Raw genomic sequence first — 20343 nt, 5'->3', positions numbered from 1 at the left:
AGTTTTGGAATTGTGGTACGTTTACAATTTGAGGTTTTCTCCCTCTCTCTAGGAAAGTCAATTCTGGGTGTTTTGCATTTGTGGTGTTTGAAATTTAGGCTTTTCTCCCACTCTCTAGGAAAGTCATATCTGGGTGATTCTGCAGTCGTTCCTTGTCACAGTCTCACTCCTGCTGATCCTCTAGCACTCCCTTGTGCACCCTCTCCTCAAAGTGCAAGCAAACCTGTTCTCCAGCACTTATTGCTCCCTTCTCCTCCCTCCCACCATTCCTCTTCCTCCCCATCCTGCACTCCTACTCCTCCTCCTCCCCCTCTCCCATCATTTCTGTTACTGCACTTGCAAGCTCCGGATTGTCTCACAACCTAGTTGGAATGTTATTGTTTGTCTTCTCCTCTGTGCCCCCCCACAACCTTCACATTCCCTCCTCCCCCTCTTTCTGTTACTGCACTTGCACGCTCCAAATCATATGATGACCTAGTAGGAACGTTATTGTTGGTCTTCTTCCCTGTGCCCACCCAACATTCACCTTCCCTCCTCCCCCTTCCCCCTCTTTCTGTTACTGCACTTGCAAGCTCTGAATCGTCTCACAACCTAGTAGGAACGTTATTGTTTGTCTTCTTCCCTGTGCCCCCCAACCTTCACCTTCCCTCCTCTCCCCTCTCCCTTCATTTCTGTTACTGCACTTGCATGCTCTGAATCGTATCACGATCTAGAAGGAACGACATGTTTTGTCTTCCCTTTTCATCCCAACTTTCACTTCCCCTCCTCCCTACTACCCATATTTCTGTTACTGCACTTGCATGATCCAAATGTCTCAAGACCTAGTAAGAACGTTTTTTTTTTGGTTTTCTATCCCCTTCCTCCCCCTCCCTTCTCTTGATGTGCCTTGAAACACTTTTTGCTGTATAGGCGTATTATAAATACCCAATAAATAAATAAATAAGAATGGCAGTGAGTTTTAGGTCTCAAAGGTAAGGAAGACTGTGCAAATGCTACATCCCTATGCACAGACATCCTAAGATAATTATATATACAAGATGCAAAAGTTCATGTTGAAAGTTACTAGCCACACACAAAGGTCACTTGCCCCCATCTGTGAATGAAGGCAGTGCATTATGCGACCGAACGTGCACCGTGCTTCAACAAAAGTGTACTTGCTTATGCAGTCTAACACAATCCATTATTTGTATGCATTTTAAATCACAATCTACTAATAAACGGAACAATTTCTCTATGGTTAAGCAAAGAAAATATTGTCAATCCATTTTTATCTAATGTACACGAAATACTTTTTTTGTGAGTGCTCGTATTAAGTCTGCTTGCTTGGTTGTAGCAACATAAGTATGTACAAAACTGATGTAGGTGAAAAATTAGTTTTGGTTTTCAATTGCATGAGTGGCACTGCTACTTGGCTTCAGTTTTTATGTTATTTTAAATTACTTCTATTTTATTACGTTCCTTTAAATTGGCTCAGACATCAAAATCGGGCCGCTGGCGCCTGACTGGGCGCTTTAATCTCCATTTGTTTTTTGCAATCTGCATTTCCCTTTTAATTTACTTTACTTCAATTCCTTGTTATTTTAATTTGATTTTATTTTGTTTCTTTGTACTGACGTGACAGTCAGCACAATGTTGCCTGGCCCCCTTTGTTGCATGTCACCCCTCCTGGGGGACATGGTAGCTCACAGGATCTGCACCATGTGATCTAGTCAATAAAAAGGACGAGCCGTTTCGGGCTCTTCAGTCGATCAGAAGCTGACTCCAGTGTCCTTCTTCCAGGCACCATGCTGGTGTCACACTGGTGCAGGAGGCCCAAGGACAGGCCCTGCACGGGGACGGTGCCCCTGCTGGGCAACACCGTTAGAGCCACCAGATCCTCTAATACACTACAACTGACAGTGCCCAAATACTCCCTAAAAAGAGCCGGTGGTTCCAGCTTCCCAGTTCTAGCCTCACAATTATGGAACACTATTCCATTGGACATCAAATCTACCCCTATATTTCAACCTTTCAGAACTAAGATCATCACCTGGTTACTCAACAAATAACTAACACTGTATGTATGTATCCGCTACGATGTTACTAATCCCACTATAACTGCTTTCATAACTGCTTTTGTAACTATACTTATACTGCACATATGTACAAATGTTCTTACCTATGCCTGTAACCTGATGTTTAAGCGCCCATATACCTCTGGGTCAGGAGCGCTATACAAATAAATAAACAAACAAACAAATAAACCGTTCCCCTTGAGTGTCCTGGCCATGTGACCATGGCTGGCTGTGAAACCCCGGCCTGGGTGCCCCCAGAGCTGGGGCTTCAGTGAGCTGGGTGCCCCAGCACACGTGTTTGTCTCTGGTGATCCCTGTGATCCATTAGCTGCATGAAGGCAGCCCCAAGGGTACTGGTCGGGTGATCCTGACATCAGTGTGGCCCCTTCTGATGACCCCGAAGCGGGCCACCACTCCCTGGCTTCCATGAGGCACATTGCTGATGCAAGTCTGTCTTTTTTCTATCCGACACACAAGCATTGTGCTGAGGCTTTCTTCATTGCCACTCGGTCCGGCAGGCTGATGGGCTCCTGCCAACAGAATGTGTAATAATAGCCTGCCCCCCTGTCGGGGCGCAGCAGAAGCGCCTCATCCCAGCAGAAGTCTGGCCAAAGTCAGGCCCATGTTCGCTCATCCACGCTGCAGACACGCTGTGGACCAGTACTTCATGTAAAACGCTGCCTTCTCTCACACGTAGCAGCCTGGTCAGTATGGCTTCTTTGGACACGGAGTTTCGCCCTGGCTGTTTGCTTAGCACTAAAGTCGAGGTGCCTATCTCTGCCTCGCCACATGGTCAGGTGAAATGTTTGTTATTCAATGCACGCTCACTGCCGGCCCAATCCACTGACTGTTATGCTCTCCTGCATGGTCATTCCCCAGAACTAGTGTTAGTTACTGAGACTTGGCTCAAAGCCACCACGTCTCCACTTCTGCTCTACTGCTCTACACCCTAACCCCAGAGTATTGTATACTCAGTCTGGATAGGGGATCTCCCCCCCACACTTGGGGTGGGGAGGATTGCACCGTTATACCATTCTGAGTGTTCTTCAGTGACTCCCCTACATGTGATTAGCATGGAGGCCTTTTTGCTCCATGCTGTGATTTCCTCCTCTTTTACTCTCCATTTTCGAATGGTCTATCTGCCACCCGGCTCTGACCCAGGTTTCTGCATTGCCATATCAGAGATGGTGGCAGACCTTAGACTTTGCTATGAGACTCTAATAGTCCTTGCAGACTTAACTTCCACCATAATGACCCTACTAATGTGCAGACAGGCCATCTTATCTCCACTTTCTTAGAGATTGGTTTGCCTCAGTTAGTTGCAGGCCCTACTCAATGGTTGGTCAATACTGTTGATTTTATCTTTGCCCCACCCCCTCTAGTTACGTTTTTTGCTTGCTTACCTGTTATTTGGTCTGACCATGCAGTCATCCCTTTTCCTGTAAATATTTCCCCTACTCCCCAGTTTCCGGCATTGCCCCATCATCCCCTTATGTGGCACTGGGTTAAGATGAAGCATTCAGTCATCTCCTTGGCCATCACCCATTTTCAGCCCATGGGTGCCCCCTGTGATTTTCGGGCTCTCTCGTCCGCCCTGAGTGTCAATTCTGTAGAGCTACCTAAAGCCGCTAGGCCTGGCTGACACGCCTCTGAGCCTTGGTTCTCTGCCGACTTCGGTAAGCTGTGTCTTGCCGTAGGCAATCTGAGTGCAAGTGGTGCATTGCTTACCGTCCTATGGCTGGCCTAGCCCTCCGCAAACCCAAACCCACTGCTACAAATCAACAGGCCACTGTGCCAGCCAAGTGCTCGTATTTTGCTGCCCATGTGAAAGTTGCTGTCAACTCCCACAAGGAAATATTTGAATTTGTTCATTCCCTGTCCTCCCCTTTCTACAAATTTGGCAGTTCCATCGCAAAGGCTTTGCGATTCCCCGTCTACTTACTTTGATGACAAAATTGTTATAATTTGACAGAAATTCACTGCTACTGCTGCCCCATTGACACCGCTCTCGGACATCTCATGCCTGAGCCAGCCTCTCCATGTTATTTAAGCTACTGCTAGTTTGAAATTGGCCTCTCCAGCCGTTCTCTTTCCGCTCAGCATTCTTAAAGCCATTGTTCCCAGTATTTCACCCTTATTTACTCAACCTATCTTTCTCCAAGGCGCACATTCCGGCAACACTCAAGTATGCCCCGATTATTCCTCTCTTAAAAAACCCTACCTTGCACTCTTGCATTCCTTCGCATTTATGACCCATTTCTCTTCTCCAAAGAAGCCATACTGACAAGCCTTAGTCACCCCCCTTCTTTGCTTCTTTCTGGAGCACTCGGGCTGCTCAACCCTTTTAAGTCCGGGTTCCAGCCCGACCGGGGAACCAAATCAGTCCTGGTGTCTGTAGCAGACGATTTAGCCCAGATTGTGAATCCGGGTGGTACTGGGGCCCTGATCCTGCTGGACCTCTCCACTGCCTTTGACACTGTTGGCCACAGTATCCTTAAGAAGAGGTTGTCAGCTGCTGGTATCTCGGGCTGGGTTCTAGATTGGTTTGGGCCTTTCCTGTCCAGTGGTTCTCAGTCTCTCTCTCTTTCCCTTTTTATTGTGGCTGCTCAGTCTTTCACTTGTGGTGTTCCCAAAGATTCCACTCTCTCCATTCTTTTGTTCAATCTGCATATTCAACCACTGGTTAAACTGATTCACTCTTTTGGTTTTAGGTGTTTTTCTTATGCCGATGACACACAGATTCTGGTGCAGTTCGACCTTTCCTTGCTAGCGTCTGCGGAGCGGTGCCGCTCCGGTCTCTCGGCCGTCCATCATTGGTTGGGTTAAAAATGGGCTCCGAGTGAACGGAGAAAAAAACTGAGGTGCTTATAGATGGCTCTACGCCTGAATCTTCTGGGTGATTCGTAGCCTTCTGGCCTTCTGAGTTTGGCCCATTAGCTTCGCCTTCCCCAGTCGCTACAAAACCTGGACGTAAAACTCTCTGCCTCATTGTCAACACAGGACCAGGTTAGCGCAGTTTGTCAGTCAGTTCATTTTAAACTGCACATTTTTAGTAAGGTTTTACCCTATCTCCCCCCTCCTCTTTCGCCCCTTGGTGGTTTCCTCCTTAACTTCTGGATTGTTGGACTACTGCAAGTTTCTTGCTCAACCAGCTTTTTTTCTCCATCGGTTGCAAGTATTACAAAATTCGGCTGCCAGGTAGGCCGTTGGGGCCTCTTGTTATTGCTTCGCCTCTCTGATTTTGAAGACCTTGCATTGGTTGCTTGTGGCCTAGAGAGTTAAGTTTAAGGGCTTATCCACGGTCCACCAGGCCTTCTATGGGAAAGGGTCGAAATACCTGCAAGCCAAATTTAGTCATTACGTCCCCTCTCAACACTTGCGTTGCTCCACCTCTCTGTGGATTGTTGTGCCCCACTTCAAATAGTCTAGTGTGGGTGGCAAAGCGTTTTCTGTAGCGGCATCCCAGTTATGGAACTCCACGCCACAGTCTCTTTGTGAGATGGTGGATCATCTATCCTTCAGTCGGGCTCTGAAGACTTATCTGTTTACAGTCTGACCCTTGTTCATGTTTTGTACCGCAGGGCTCTTGTTTAGTTCTAACCTTTTTCAGCACCATGATGCTCTTGATGGTGTAGGTGCGCTATACACATGGATTTAACATACCATAACATTAGAATTTGGAACAAGGAAGAGACATGTATAACAATTCTAGCTTTGTCGCCTCACTAATGTCTTTTGATCCTGGTCAAGTCGCCTTCACTCTTTGGTACCTCGGTCTCCTTATGTACCAAAATAGGGAGAGCATAAAACAGTCACCACTAAGTAATATATACAATTGCTAAACATCTTTTCCAGTGTATTATGCCCAGTGCGAGCTGCTTTTATTGCACACAGATGAACATGGGAATCTTTCAGTCAAATCTCAGCTTTCCCACCTGACAAAACTATGTGATCCTGGGCAAATCACAATGTCGATTTGCCTTATTTTTGTAGTAGCTTTCCGTTTTCAGCTAGGTGTAGTTACTTAGTTATCTTTTCCATCCCACTACTCAGACACTTAATCAATAATTGTGTATTGTCATTGTATACCAATAGAAGCAACTTTGATTGAAAGATGCACAATAGTGAGATATAACTGTTAACATGTTCATCTTTAATAAGGGGTTTTCACTACATTGTACATGCTGTAGATACACAATCAAAAAGTAATATTCTGGACATTATTTCAGTTGTGCTCGAATTGCACCATTATTGGCTAGGTTTGTTGCATTAATGAGGATTAATTTCAAATGTGATCAGGAAGATATTTACTTTGCATACGATTGCCATTTTCGTGCTGAAATTGTACAGCCCTTGTGCATTTACTAATGTAATGTCCTCCGTCCATAATTAGAGGCACAACACAAACTGCAGGGAGCCTCTATTAATCCGTAGAAACACGGGATGATTAGTGCTACAAGCACAGCATTGAGGGGCTGTATCTCCTGCTTTATTTTCTATACAAATGTTCTTTTCACTTTGACAGAAAGGTAAAGGGGAAAGATTGAATGTAAAGATAAGCAAACACAAAGGCACTGATAAACTGTAGGGTGAATGTGGAGGTCAGCTGTACACCTGCTCATAATTGCCTACTCACCCCAATGAAATACTTCCTCGCCAAAGCCGAGTGGGTAATGTGGAATTTGCAGCCTGAAATATATATATATTTATATATGGGATACATTACTCACCGTAATCGTATTTCTGATGCTTGTATCTGCTTAGATTCACATGCTGTGCATAGGCCGACATCTAGTGGAAGCTGCGGAGTATTACAGTTTGTTTTTCGAAGCTCGAAAATGGGCGTCGACACAGGCGTGCCAGTAATACTATCCTTAGTGTGACGTCCACTGTACCCAATATCCCTCACGCGTCTAGGATCCTCAGATTGTATTTTTTCTGACATGAGGAAGCATGAGGAGTAGCGTGAGTACAGATAATCCAAGCAGATAGACAGAAAGGTAAGACTACCAGCAATCATGCGCCTTCTCTCGGAGGGGAGGAAGGGTGGGTCGCATGTGAATCTAAGCAGATACAAGCATCAGAAATACGATTACGGTGAGTAATGTATCCCTTCTGAGGCTTGTGGAATCTGCTTAGATCACATGCTGTGCATAGATTAGCGAGCAGTACCAGAAGAAGGAGGTGGGATGTGAGAAGAGTCATGAGCAAACAGGTGTCTCAGAACCGCTTGTCCCACTTGTGTATCTGTCTTGGAATGAGTGTCAATGCAGTAATGCTGAGTAAAAGTGTGAATAGAGCTCCAAGTAGCTGCTTTGCAAATGGTGTCGAGGGGAACATTTGCAATGAATGCCAGAGTGGCCCCAATGCCTCTAGTAGAGTGGGCTCCTGGCGTAAAAGGCAGAGTTTTTTCAGAAAGAGAGTAACACAGCTGTATACAGTTGATAATCCACTTCGAGATAGCGCCTTTAGAGACGCGATCTCCCTCTCTGCCTGTAGCTACGGAGACAAACAGTTGATCTGTTTTCCTTAGCGGTCTGGTTTTGTTTACATAGTAGAGGACCGCCCTACGCACATCTAGGGTGTGTAGTTTCACCTCAGCCGAGCTTTGCGGGTTCTGGAAGAAAGCCGGAAGCTCGATGGACTGGTTTACATGGAATTTAGATATAAATTTAGGTGAGAACCTAGGGTGTGTGCGTAAAACCAGTTTGTCTTTGTGGATAGTAAAGAAAGGATCCTGCACTGACAGAGCCTGAATTTCACTGACCCTTCTTATAGAGGTAATGGCTACTAAGAAGGCAGTTTTATAAGTCAGGTGTTTGAGACTACTTTTATGCATGGGTTCGAAAGGGGGGCCCATGAGCTTAGCTAGCACCACATTAAGGTCCCATCCTGGCGGTGGGTTAGAAATAGGAGGGTGAAGTCTCTTTACTCCTTCCATGAAGGCTTTAACTACTGGTACTTTCCACCACGACACCTTGTTATGGGATGTGGTGTAAGCCGAGAGGGCAGCCAGGTGTACTTTCAGAGAGTTAAAAACCAATCCTGCATCCAGCAGGTGGAGCATGTATGTCACAATGTTGGAAGGAGTGCAATCAACCGGGTTGATTTGTTTATTCTGGCACCAAATAACAAATCTCTTCCACTTGTCAAAGTAACAGTGCCTAGTGTTTGGTTTCCTGGATTCTTTTAGGATGGCCATACACCTCTGTGGTAAATTGAGGTGTCCAAACTCTATGACCTCAGGAGCCATGCTGCCAGGTTCATTGAATTGGGTTGCTGGTGCACTGTTTGACCTTGTTGCTGGGACAGTAGGTTGTACCAGGCTGGGAGTTTGATGGGCTCGCACACCGCCATCCTGCGTAGGTGTGGAAACCATGGTTGTCTCGCCCACATGGGAGCAACTAGGATGAGCGTCATCGATTCCTTGTTCATCTTGTACACTACCTTCCTGATGAGAGGAGTTGGTGGAAAAGCGTACGCAAACATCCCTGACCAGTTCATCCACAGGGCGTTCCCTTGGGAGTCTGGCTGGGGGAACCTGGATGCAAATCCTGGGCATTGTTTGTTTTCGCTTGTGGCGAATAAGTCTATAGTGGGGAAACCCCACTGAGAGAAGAGATCTTCTACGATCTCTCTGTGAAGGACCCATTCGTGTTCTTCTGGGAGGGAGTCTCTGCTTAGAGCATCCGCTAGGGAATTGAGCTCCCCTGGAACATGTTGCGATGACAGGAAGATGTTCCGTCTGAGTGCCCATATCCAGATTTTCTGGGCAAGCTTGGACAGATTTGGCGAACGAGTCCCTCCTTGCTTGTTCAGATAGAACATGGCTGTCGTGCTGTCTGTCCGGATCTGCACCGACAAGTTTATTAGATGGGGCTCGAACCCCCGAAGCGCTCTGAATACTGCCAGAAGCTCTAGCAGGTTGATGTGGTTCTTGGCTACTGAGTGAGACCAGAGACCCTGAGCTGTGTGGTGGAGATGGTGAGCTCCCCACCCAGTCAGGCATGCATCTGTAGTCACCACTGCCTGCACTTCGGGATCGTAAAAGGGTTTTCCCCTTGCGAGATTCTCTCTTGTCCACCAGTGTAGGTTCTGTACAAGTGTTGGCGAAACGACCACTAGATCGTCCCACTGACCACTTGCCTGAGACCACTGTTTCGCCAACCATTCCTGCATAGGACGCATGCGCAGTCGCGCGTGGGGGACCAGGTAAATGCATGACGCCATCATGCCCAGTAACCGCATTGCTTTGCGTACCGTTATTTGTTGACCGGACTGATAATGTGGAATTTGCAGTAGTATATTCCGAATTCTCTCTTCCGAAGGGAAGGTCAACCCTTTCTGAGTATCTAGGATTGCTCCCAGGAACTGTTTTGAGGTGCTTGGCACTAGGCTTGACTTCTTCTCGTTGATTGAGAAGCCTAATTCGTGGAGGAGGTCGATAGTCCTTTGAATGTTTGTCCTGCAAATTCCTGGGGTTTCCCCCGTTATGAGCCAGTCGTCCAGATAAGGGTACACTGGGATTGCCTCCCTGCGTAGGTGTGCAGCTGCCACCGCCAGTACCTTGGTGAATACCCTGGGTGCTGAAGCTATCCCGAAGGGCAGTACCTTGAATTGGTAGTGGCGACTGTCCACCTTGAAGCGCAAGTACTTTCTGTGCGCCGGGAGCATGGAAATATGAAAATAAGCATCTTTCATATCCAAGGTTGCCATGTAATCCCCCTTTTTTAGGAGGGGGATTACCTCTTGTAGCGTGGTCATACGGAATTTTTGGGGCTCGACATACTTGTTGGCAGGCCGTAAGTCCAGTACTGGGCGCATTGTCAAATCTTTCTTTGGCACAAGGAAGTAAGTTGAATAGATACCCTTGTTTACCTGGTGTCCTGGGACGAGTTCTATCGCGTCCTTTTCTAGCAGAATGGCAATCTCCTCGAGAAGGATCTTCTGATGTTCTAAGGAGTGTACTCTTTGTCGTGGAGGATGGTTCCGGGGACGCTGCAGTAATTCTATACAATATCCTGTGGACACTGTTGACAGCACCCATCTGTCTGAGGTGATCCCTTCCCAAGCCTGGGTGAAGTTGGAAATGCGTCCCCCTACTGGGGTTGCGTGAGAAGGGACCCTGAACTGAGCGTCACTGCTTTGGTGGGGGCGTGCCACCTCCCTTGTTGGGGCTGCCTCTGCCTCTTCCATGCCCTCTCTTGTTACCCCTGCCGTAACTTTGGGTAGACTGCTGGCTGTTGTTCCACTGTGTACCCTGTACCTGGGCATAGTTGCCTCTTTGTGAATTTTGGCCGCGTGGGCGACGAAAATTACTATTCCCCCTCTGGTTAGGGGGTTTTTTGGTTAGTTGGCCAAGGGATCTCAGTGTCTCGTATTCGTCCTTGGCGTTTTTAAGTGCGTCTTCGACCGCTTTCCCAAACAATAGATCGGGTTCCACCGGCTTGTCTATTAATGAAGCCTGAGTTTCTGTTTTGAACCCCGACTGCCGTAACCACGCATGTCTTTTGATAACAGTACCTTCTGCTATCAATCTTCCTGCGTTGTCCGCGGCGTCGAAAGTTGCTTTTAATATGCAACCAGACACGGCTCTCCCTTCTGCCGAGATCCGAGCCAATTGGCCCTTTAACAGTTCAGGAGCAGAGGCTATGAGCGCCGCGACCTCTTCCCATTGATGGCAGTTGTAGCTGGCCAACAGGGTGGTGGAGTTAGCAATCCTTGCTTGGAAGGCGGACGTTGAGGCTACCTTCCTGCCAAACCCGTAAAGTTTCTTGCTCTCCTTGTCGGGAGGAGCTTCTGATGAAGATAAGGGTGTTCCAGCCCTCTTCCGAGTGTTGGTAACAACTAGGGAGTCTGGTTTAAGATGTCCTCTTATATAGAGAGGGTCAGACTGGGCTGCCCGGAAAAGCTTTTCGACCCTGGGGTTGACTGCTCTGGTGAGGTTTGGGTTCACCAGGGACGGATCTATTCTTCGTTGGATGGATTTAAGGATAGGGATGGTCTGAGCGACCGGCCTCCTCTCTCCCACCAACTCTTCTGCGAAGTCCCTTTCCTCCTGTACACCGTGGGTGTCGATGTGAAAATGTTCTGCCGCGCGAGCGAGAACCTCATTAAGGAGGGGCTGGTTATCGACTGGCGAGTCGGTAACTGGGGCTTCGTTCTCTACCGGGGAATCTACTCTGTAAATTTCCTGCTCATCTTCTCCCTCCTCCTGATCCTCATCATCCGCATAGTATTCCGTCTCGGCTTGTTCCTCCATAATTTCAAACTCCTGGTCCCCCTCAGGGAATGGAGTAGAGTAAGGCTGCACCTCGAAGGGTTCAGGTCTTTCGAACCGGGCCTTTTTACTTAGGGGGATAGGATCAGTGGAACCTGAGGGTGTGGCCCCGTGAGGGTCATACGAGAGGAAATGCTCTGGATTCTTGTCGTAGAAATCAGCCAAGGAAGACATCCTTGACATGACCCTGTCTATGTCTTCACTGGACCATTCTTCGGAACAGGGTATGACTTTAGTAGGCAATTTAGGGGACTTATCAAGGGTACCCTTGCTGGATGTTGATCTCTCAGTAGACTTGTATTTAACTGTTTGCTTAGGGGGAAGGAAGGTCGTACAGGAGTGGAAGAATGTGCTTTCCGCTGTTTCCCCCCCTCCCAGTGCGTGGAAAAATGTTTTCCCTGTCCCTTGGAGGCCCCGGAGACTTTCGACGCCTGGCGTCGAGGATTGGGAGAGGTATCTGTGTTTTTCGAGCGTGGGGCCTCGCTGGTGTTAACTACGGGCTCCGTCTCTTGGAGCGCGGCCTGGGGGTGGAAGTCGTCTTCGTCCTCCGACGATCGAACTTCCGTTAGTCTAGGGAGCGAGGCACTCTTGGCAAGAGTGGATGATTGCCTTGCGTCATGAGGCGATCTCGATCGAGAGCGCCCAGAGGACACCGAGTCGGACCGTTCTATCTGTGCCTCTTTCCGAGAAGTCGACGTCGTCGAGGTTCGGTTGGACTTAGTGTGCTTAGTGTGTGTAGGGTGTGTAGCGCTTGCGTCGCCGGGGGTCTTCCCCATAGCCGCCCTGCCGGACGACCTTCCGAGGTCGGGGACCTGCGCTCGGCTGTCTTTCGACGCCGTAATGCCCTCGCCGTCCGAAAGTACGGCGTTGCTGCCATCGCTGAAGGCGCCCTCCGCTGCCATGGCCGCCTGCCTGGCGTGGTGGGCCCAACGCTTAGTCGGACCGTCCTTAAGTGTCTTAGGTTTAAACCTACTACACGCTCTGCAGTTCGCTTCGGGGTGGTCCCTCGGCAAGCAGAGATTGCACGTGGCGTGCCTGTCGACCCAAGGGTATTTGCGGTTGCACTTGGGGCAGAATTGGAAAGGGGTACCCTCCATACGCACCTAAAGGCAGCGGGCTGGTAAGTGTATGAAATATATAAGATAAGGTGTACTTATATACCAAGAGTGAAGAGTATGTACCACCCCCCACTCTCCCTACTTGCAGGGCCGAGGCCAGCGGCCTACCAGGCCCGGGCCGAGGCCAGCGGCCTTCCGAGGCCCAGATCCGTCGTGCGGCAGCCGACGGTCGATGTCTTCTCCAGCCGTCGTCGAGTGTCGAGGGTCGACGTTGGGGTGGGGAAGGATGTCAATAAAGAATTATAATTTTTAATTATTAGCAAAAGTATGGCTAAGCCAGGGGACTCCGCAAGATGCTTCCGACCAATATGGCGGAAAAAAACGATCTGAGGATCCTAGACGCGTGAGGGATCTTGGGTACAGTGGACGTCACACTAGGGATAGTATTACTGGCACGCCTGTGTCGACGCCCATTTTCGAGTTTCGAAAAACAAACTGTAATACTCCGCAGCTTCCACTAGATGTCGGCCTATGCACAGCATGTGATCTAAGCAGATTCCACAAGCCTCAGAAATATATATATGATACATTACTCACCGTAATCGTATTTCTGATGCTTGTATCTGCTTAGATTCAAATGCTGTGCATAGGCCGACATCTAGTGGAAGCTGCAGAGTATTACAGTTTGTTTTTCGAAACTTGAAAATGGGCGTCGACACAGGACGTGGCAGTAATTCTATCCCTAGTGTGACGTCCACTGTACCCATGAACCCTCACGCGTGTAGGACCCTCAGATTGTATTATTTCTGACATGAGGTAGCATGAGGAGTAGCGCGAGTACAGATTATCCAAGCAGATACATAGATAGATAAGACTACAAGCCTCCATGCGCCTTCTCTCAGAGGGGAGGAAGGGCGGGCGCATGTGAATCTAAGTAGATACAAGCATCAGAAATACGATTACGGTGAGTAATGTATCCCTTCTGAGGCTTGTGGAATCTGCTTAGATCACATGCTGTGCATAGATTAACGAGCAGTGTTAGAAGAAGGAGGTGGGATTTGAGAAGAGTCATGAGCAAACAGGTGTCTTAGAACTGCTTTTCCCACTTGAGTATCTGTCTTGAAATGAGTGTCATTGCAGTGGTGCTGAGTAAAAGTGTGAATAGAGCTCCAAGTAGCTGCTTTGCAAATGGTGTCAAGGGGTACATTTGCAATGAAAGCCAGAGTGGCCCCGGTGCCTCTTGTAGAGTGGGCTCTTGGCGTAAAAGGCAGAGTTCTTTCAGAAAGGGAGTAACATAGCTGGGTACAATTGACTATCCACTTGGAGATGGCACCTTTAGAGACGCGATCTCCCTCTCTGCCTGTAGCTACGGAGACAAATAGTTGGTCTGTTTTCCTTAGCGGCCTGTACTTGTCTACATAGTAGAGGACGGCTCTTCGCACATCTAGAGTGTGTAGTTTCACCTCAGCAGAGCTTTTGGGTTCTTGGAAGAACGCCGGAAGCTCAATGAACTGGTTAACGTGGAATTTAGAAATGAACTTAGGTGAGAACCTAGGGTGTGTTTGTAGAACCAGTTTATCCTTATGAACAGTAAAGAAAGGATCCTGCACTGACAGAGCCTGAATTTCACTGGCCCTTCTTATGGATGTAATGGCTACTAAGAAGGCAGTTTTATAGGTCAGGTGTTTGAGACTGGCTTTATGCATGGGTTCAGAGGGTGGGCCCATGAGTTTAGCAAGCACCACATTAAGGTCCCATCCTGTGGTGGGTCAGAAATTGGAAGGTGGAACCTCTTTACCCCTTCCATGAAGGCTTTAACCACTGGTACTTTCCACCACAAAACCTTGTTATGGGAGGTGTTATAGGCCGACAGCTCCACCAGGTGTACCTTGAGTGAGTTAAATACCAATCCTGCATCCAGTAGGTGGAGCATGTAGGTGACAATATTGGAAGGAGTGCAATCAACCGGGTTGATCTGCTTATTCTGGCACCAGATAACGAATCTCTTCCATTTATCAAAATAACAGTGCCTCGTGTTTGGTTTCCTAGATTCTTTTAGGATGTCCATGCACCTCTGTGGTAAGTTGAGATGCCCAAACTCTATGACTTCAGGAGCCATGCTGCCAAGTTCATTGAGCTGGGTTGAGGATGCACTGTTTGACCTTGGTGCTGGGATAGTAGGTTGTGCCAGCACGGGAGTCTGATGGGTTTGCACACTGCTAGTCTGCGTAGGTGTGGGAACCACGATTGCCTCGCCCACATGGGAGCAACTAGGATGAGAGTTATCGATTCCCTGTGCATCTTGTTGACCACCTTCCTCATGAGAGGGGTTGGTGGAAAAGCGTAGGCAACCATCCCTGACCAGTTCATCCACAGGGCTTTCCCCTTGGAGTCTGGATGAGGGAACCTGGATGCGAATCCTGGGCATTGCCTGTTTTCGCTTGTGGCGAATAGGTCTATAGTGGGGAAACCCCACTGTGAGAAGATGTTTTCTATGACTTCTCTGTGTAGACACCATTCGTGTTCTTCTGGGAGGGGATGTCTGCTTAAAGCGTCTGCTAGAGAATTGAGATCCCCTGGAACATGTTGAGATGACAGGTAATTGTTCTATCCGAGTACCCATGTCCAAATTTTCTGGGCAAGCCTGGACAGATTTTGCGAACGAGTCCCTCCCTGTTTGTTTATGTAAAACATTGCTGTCATACTGTCTGTTAGGATCTGTACTGACAGGTTCAACAGGTGGGGTTCGAACGCTCGAAGCACTCTGAAGACTGCCAGGAGTTCTAGCAGATTGATATGATTCTTGGCCACTGTGTGAGGCCAGAGACCCTGAGCTGTGTGGTGGAGGAGGTGTGCTCCCCACCCTGACAGGGACGCGTCTGTAGTGACTACAGCTCGTATCACCGGATCGTAAAAGGGTTTCCCCTTTGACAGGTTCTCTCTTGTCCAGCAGTGAAGACTTTGTACAAGTGTTGGCGAAACGACCACTAGATCGTCCCACTGACCACTTGCCCGAGACCACTGTTTCGCCAACCATTCTTGCATGGGTCGCATGCGCAGGCGCGCGTGGGGGACCAGGTAAATACATGACGCCATCATGCCTAGCAAACGCATTGCTTTGCGCACCCTTATCTGGCGACCGGGCTGATAGAGAGGAATTTGCAGTAGTAGATTCCGAATTCTTTCCTCTGATGGAAAGGCCAACCCCTCTAGAGTGTTTAGTACAGCTGCTAGGAACTGCTTGGAGGTGCTTGGCACCAGGCTTGATTTTTTCTCGTTGATGGAGAAACCCAATTCGAAGAGGAGGTTGATCGTTCTTTGGATGTTTGATCTGCAAATTACTGGGGTTTCCCCCGTAATGAGCCAGTCGTCCAGGTAAGGGTACACTGGGATTGCCTCCCTGCGTAGGTGTGCCGCTGCCACCGCCAGTACCTTGGTGAATACCCTTGGAGCCGAGGCTATACCGAAGGGCAGCACCTTGAACTGGTAGTGCTGACTGTCCACCTTGAAGCGCAAGAATCTTCAGTGTGCTTGGAACATGGAAATATGAAAATAGGCATCTTTCATGTCCAATGTTGCCATGTAATCCCCCCTTTTTAGAAGGGGGATTACTTTTTTTGGGGCTTGACATACTTGTTTGCATGGCGTAAGTCTAATACTGGGCACATAGTCAAATCTTTTTTGGAACAAGGAAGTAAGTTGAATAGATACCCTTGTTTACCTGGTTGCCCGGGACGAGTTCTATCGCGTCCTTTGCGAGAAGATTGACAATTTCCTCGAGGAGAATCTTCTGGTGGTCCAGTGAATGTATCTTTTGTCGAGGAGGGTGGTTGCGGGGGCGCTCTAGCAGTTCGATGCAGTTCGATGCCAGAGGCCTTCCGAGGCCCAGGCCGAGGCCAGAGACCTTCCGAGGCCCGGGCCGAGGCCAGAGGCCTTCCGAGGCCCAAAGTCCATCGTGCAGCTCTCGACGGTTGTTTGTTCTTTGGACCGGCATCGATGTTCGATGTCTTCGACGTGGGAGTGAAAGAACGGGGAAATGAATATTGATTTTTAGCAAAATGGCTTAAAGCCAGGCAACTCCGCACAATGCTTCCGACAAGTATGGCGGAAAAAAACAATCTGAGGGTCCTACACACGTGAGGGATCATGGGTACAGTGGACGTCACACTAGGGATAGTATTACTGGCACGCTCTGTGTCGACGCCCACAGCATGTGATCTAAGCTGATTCCACAAGCCTCAGAAATATATATATATATATATATATATATGATACACAGAAATAATGCTAACAAAGACAATCGCAACAAAAATATCAAAATTTAAAAGGGAGTGACGAGTTTTCTAAGCTGCACATCAACAGAGAGACACAATGATGCTACACCTACTTAGTCTATATGCATGTGTCAACCCAAAGAGAACAATGAATAATCTTCATGGAACTGTGTAATGAACTAGCTGGCAGAACTGTCTCATACAGAACCTGAGTGAATAGATAAACGAAGAATTCCCTTTGGAGATCTTGAGTTAATTCCCCAATGCAAAAGGTCCCATGGAGCATTCCTGTTTTCACTTGAAATCCCTAAAAGAGACAGACTACTTTACATGGGCTCTAAAGAGCAGGTGTCCCAGGCAGAGATCACTTCATCACATTCTGCCTCATTCCACACACATAACTTTGCTGGCCTCCCATGGAGCACTTACTCAGGCTTCCTTGGCAAATGTCCATTCTTGTGACCCCATCAATAATGAATTGTGGATCATCACACATTTCCTGCAAAGAAATTAGAAATCCATAATTAGGAGTGTAAACGATCACAAAAAAAGTAGTGGCCTACCTCCTGAGGGATGATCAGAATTGGGGACCATCATCCCATTTCAATGGAGCATGTATTATAGAGGGAGTGACTTAGGCAATATGAATGTTATTTGCAGAATTTCATCATTTGTTATCTAAATGTAACATTCACAAATCTGTTTCTAAGCCAAACTAGATATGATAACTTAGGCTAAGCTTTTTTTTAAATTTTCTTTTTTTACAAGAAAAGAACAGAAACCACGTACGAATGTTACAACCATTACATTTTGAAACAACCCAAGCAGTAACATTAAAATGTCATTTAGGATGTGAATAAGATGATTTCAGTTTTTTCTAGGAAGTAAATAGTGATGGCTTATGTTGAAATGTTGGTGGTTTTGGCTCATAGAATTGAGTTATGAGGAGATCTTTCTGGAACCTTTTCCTTCCAGACTTCGAAAGAGATAGGATAGGTGATACACTAGCAGTTAGAGAAGAGAGGGGAGATGGAGAGCACCATGGAGGGAGAGAGTAGAGAGACTAGAGAGATGGAAGGGGGAGAAAGGGAGGAAGGGAGAAACTGCACAATGCACGATGAACACATCAGGGAGCCTAGCAGCCTGCCAGGCACTGATGGATCGGTTACACGAGAAAGGAAGTCCAGACCAGTGAAGAGAGTCCTGCAGCAGGCAGAGGGCGAGCTAGACAAAGAGTTCAAGAGACTTGACCCCTTGTCAGCCCTCGTGGTGGAGCACCTAGAGCTGAGAGCACGGTGCTGGATGGAATGGAGGGTGTCGAAAATTTTGGAAAGGGGGAAGAATGCCTGAACAACAAACACACATCAAATGCAAAGCACCTAGATTCGAGTTTCCTAGCTATAGGGGAAAAAATACTACATTTCAAAACACAAGAGCAAATCCAAAGACACCTACATTTGGGATTCCTAGATAGAGGCCTAAATGCCAGAAATGATTAACTAAGACAATGGCCTAAACGCCAGATATGAACAACATAACAACTGTGGGCGACGTGCAGCAGACTAAAAGCCTTTTTTCAATAGGAGTAAGGAGAGAGGTGGGACAGATTAATAGGGAGCAGTAATGGCTATTTCCTTGCCCACACCTTGCTTACTATGTCAGTCGCTGCGCTGCAGGCTCCACCGGCAAACACTGGCAAACACAACCTGGAGCTGCAATGCAGGAGCTGCCCTTTGCCTTGGGGCCCTTCACTGCAGGGGCCGCAACAGGCAGTGGGGCTGCCCCGAGTGCTTCAGTTAACTATAGCCTTGTGCCCAATCAGGGGTCAGGGCCGAGCTGGGGGAGGGAGCAGGGAGAACAACAGGAAGATGGCTCAAAGGGAAGCCTTCCAACTTCGCGCTGCAAAGCAGCAAGATGTTAACATTAGACCAGAAGCAGCAAAAACAAGTAGAAGCTCGGAAGACTAATGTCTCTTACCTTGTGCTCTGGCAGCAGAATGTAAATGCTGCACAAAGAACAAATTGAGTGCAACACAATATATACAGTACTATGTGGTTCCACAGTTATTCTTAGTTCAACAATAATGCACCAACTGGTAACAGTTATTAAAAAGCATTACATTTCCTAAACACTGTTTTGCCCAACAGACATAATTGTAGGAATGCAGGTAATACTTTAGAACACCCGCAGAATACTTTTCTGGATAAAAATGCAATTCTGATCGCCCTCCCTCCCCCACCTGGGCAACTTGCAATAAAAGGCAAGTTATACTTTGCTTTTGTGTTAATGCCCAGTCATTGCGTGCTCATTAATTGTCTGCTTTTGTTTCTACAGATCCCACAACCCCAAAGTACCTGGGAATTAACAGGCCTAAGACTAATCTGAGACCCATGCATGTACCACGAGAGAGAAGGCCCCTCTTCCTTCTCAAAGTACTTTGGGTGCCTTAGAAGGTGAAGTGGTGGAGTCCCTCTGATTTACTCGAGGATGCCCTTCGAGGATGGACCCCCTGTGGAAGAAGTCATCCCTGGCTGGTCGTGGTCAGCAGAAGGGAACCAAGCAGTGTTGACTGTTGCGGTGGTATCATTTGTTGGGTTTCTACGCCGGCTGTGGCTGTCCCATGAACCTGAAACTCACTGTGGACCTCAACAAGGCTTGGGTGATGAAGATAAGTCCTATGGTTTTTGTCGATGGCCTTCGGTTGAGACGTGTCTAGTGACAGAAGTAGGTGTTGGGTTTCGGTATTTCACAGTTGGCCGCCGGTCGGTTCTTTGGTGCTCCAGCATGGATGACAGGATGGCTTCTGGTGACTTGGACTTGAGCAGTGGACCTCTCTGCAGGCCAGGCCACCACCAAGTTTGGATCCTCAGGACTTGTTCTTCGGTTCAGGGGGACAAGAAACCCACCAGCTGACACTTCTCTGCAGGTGGAAACTCTGCACTTCCACATCCGTGGAAAAGTGGAAGATGTCATGGCTGCCGTGCCACTTGAAGATTTCTCCAGTCAGTTGGAACTTGGCAAGCTCTGGGAGTCGGGCAGCACTATGCCAGGGTACCCCCCTCTTCCTGTCGATACACAGAAGTATGGCTTTCATCTGGTCACGGACAGCCTCTGGATACAGGACAACACTGGTGGACTTCTTGGGCCCAAGGTGTTCTGTCACTTTAGTTCTGGACCCACAAAGATACCTCTGCAGGACAGCAAGCACTCAGGACTGGCTCCCAGGACACTTTGGATGAAGAGCAGCAGTTGCACGGTGTCCCCTCGTAGCTACGGGAAGAGGTTGCCTGTCCAGGTCCTCACTTGATCAATCCTTGACTCTGCGAAAAAAGCCTTTGGATTTCTAGAAGAGTTGCAGCCGCAGACTTCTTCCTCCAGCTGGATTCAGGATACAAGCTTCCGACTTCTGGCTTCTGACACAGAAGTGAGTGGTTGTCTGTTATACACAAATCCCCCATTCACTGAGGCTAAGTTAGGCTCAGTCACCCAATCTCACACTAGTGCATTCATCATGCAGCACCCAATCAGGCTCACAGGCATTCAGGCCATTCACCCCAAACCAGACACTCAAAACAGTGGATGTCTATTAGGGGATACTCCCAGCCTTTCAGAGCACACACTACATTCACTCCAGTTTCAGACAGGGCTGAGTCAGGAAGACCACAGGCATTGTGACA

The 20343-nt window shown here is 48.0% G+C and overlaps 1 protein-coding gene across 5 annotated transcripts in view; it reads right to left on the bottom strand.

Annotated features, from left to right (window-relative positions):
- LOC138566537 (calpain-1 catalytic subunit-like) overlaps positions 1–20343 on the bottom strand; it is an 845562-nt gene that overhangs the window by 734342 nt on the left and 90877 nt on the right. For 4 of the 5 annotated variants that reach the window (XR_011301953.1, XM_069643985.1, XM_069643987.1 and 1 more), the window contains exon 3: positions 17096–17165. The exons of the other annotated variant lie outside the window; for it this stretch is intronic. Coding sequence is in view for 3 of the 4 variants with exons in the window: in XM_069643985.1 (XP_069500086.1) it covers positions 17096–17165 (70 nt within the window). In the remaining variant the exon portion in view is untranslated. The remainder of the gene's footprint in view (positions 1–17095; positions 17166–20343) is intronic. 5 annotated transcript variants of the gene reach the window in all.

This window comes from Ambystoma mexicanum, chromosome 2p, assembly GCF_040938575.1.
Source record: "Ambystoma mexicanum isolate Mex_15411 chromosome 2p, UKY_AmexF1_1, whole genome shotgun sequence".
NCBI classification, from domain to species: Eukaryota; Metazoa; Chordata; class Amphibia; order Caudata; family Ambystomatidae; genus Ambystoma; species Ambystoma mexicanum.
This window is presented reverse-complemented; position numbering and strand designations above follow the sequence as displayed.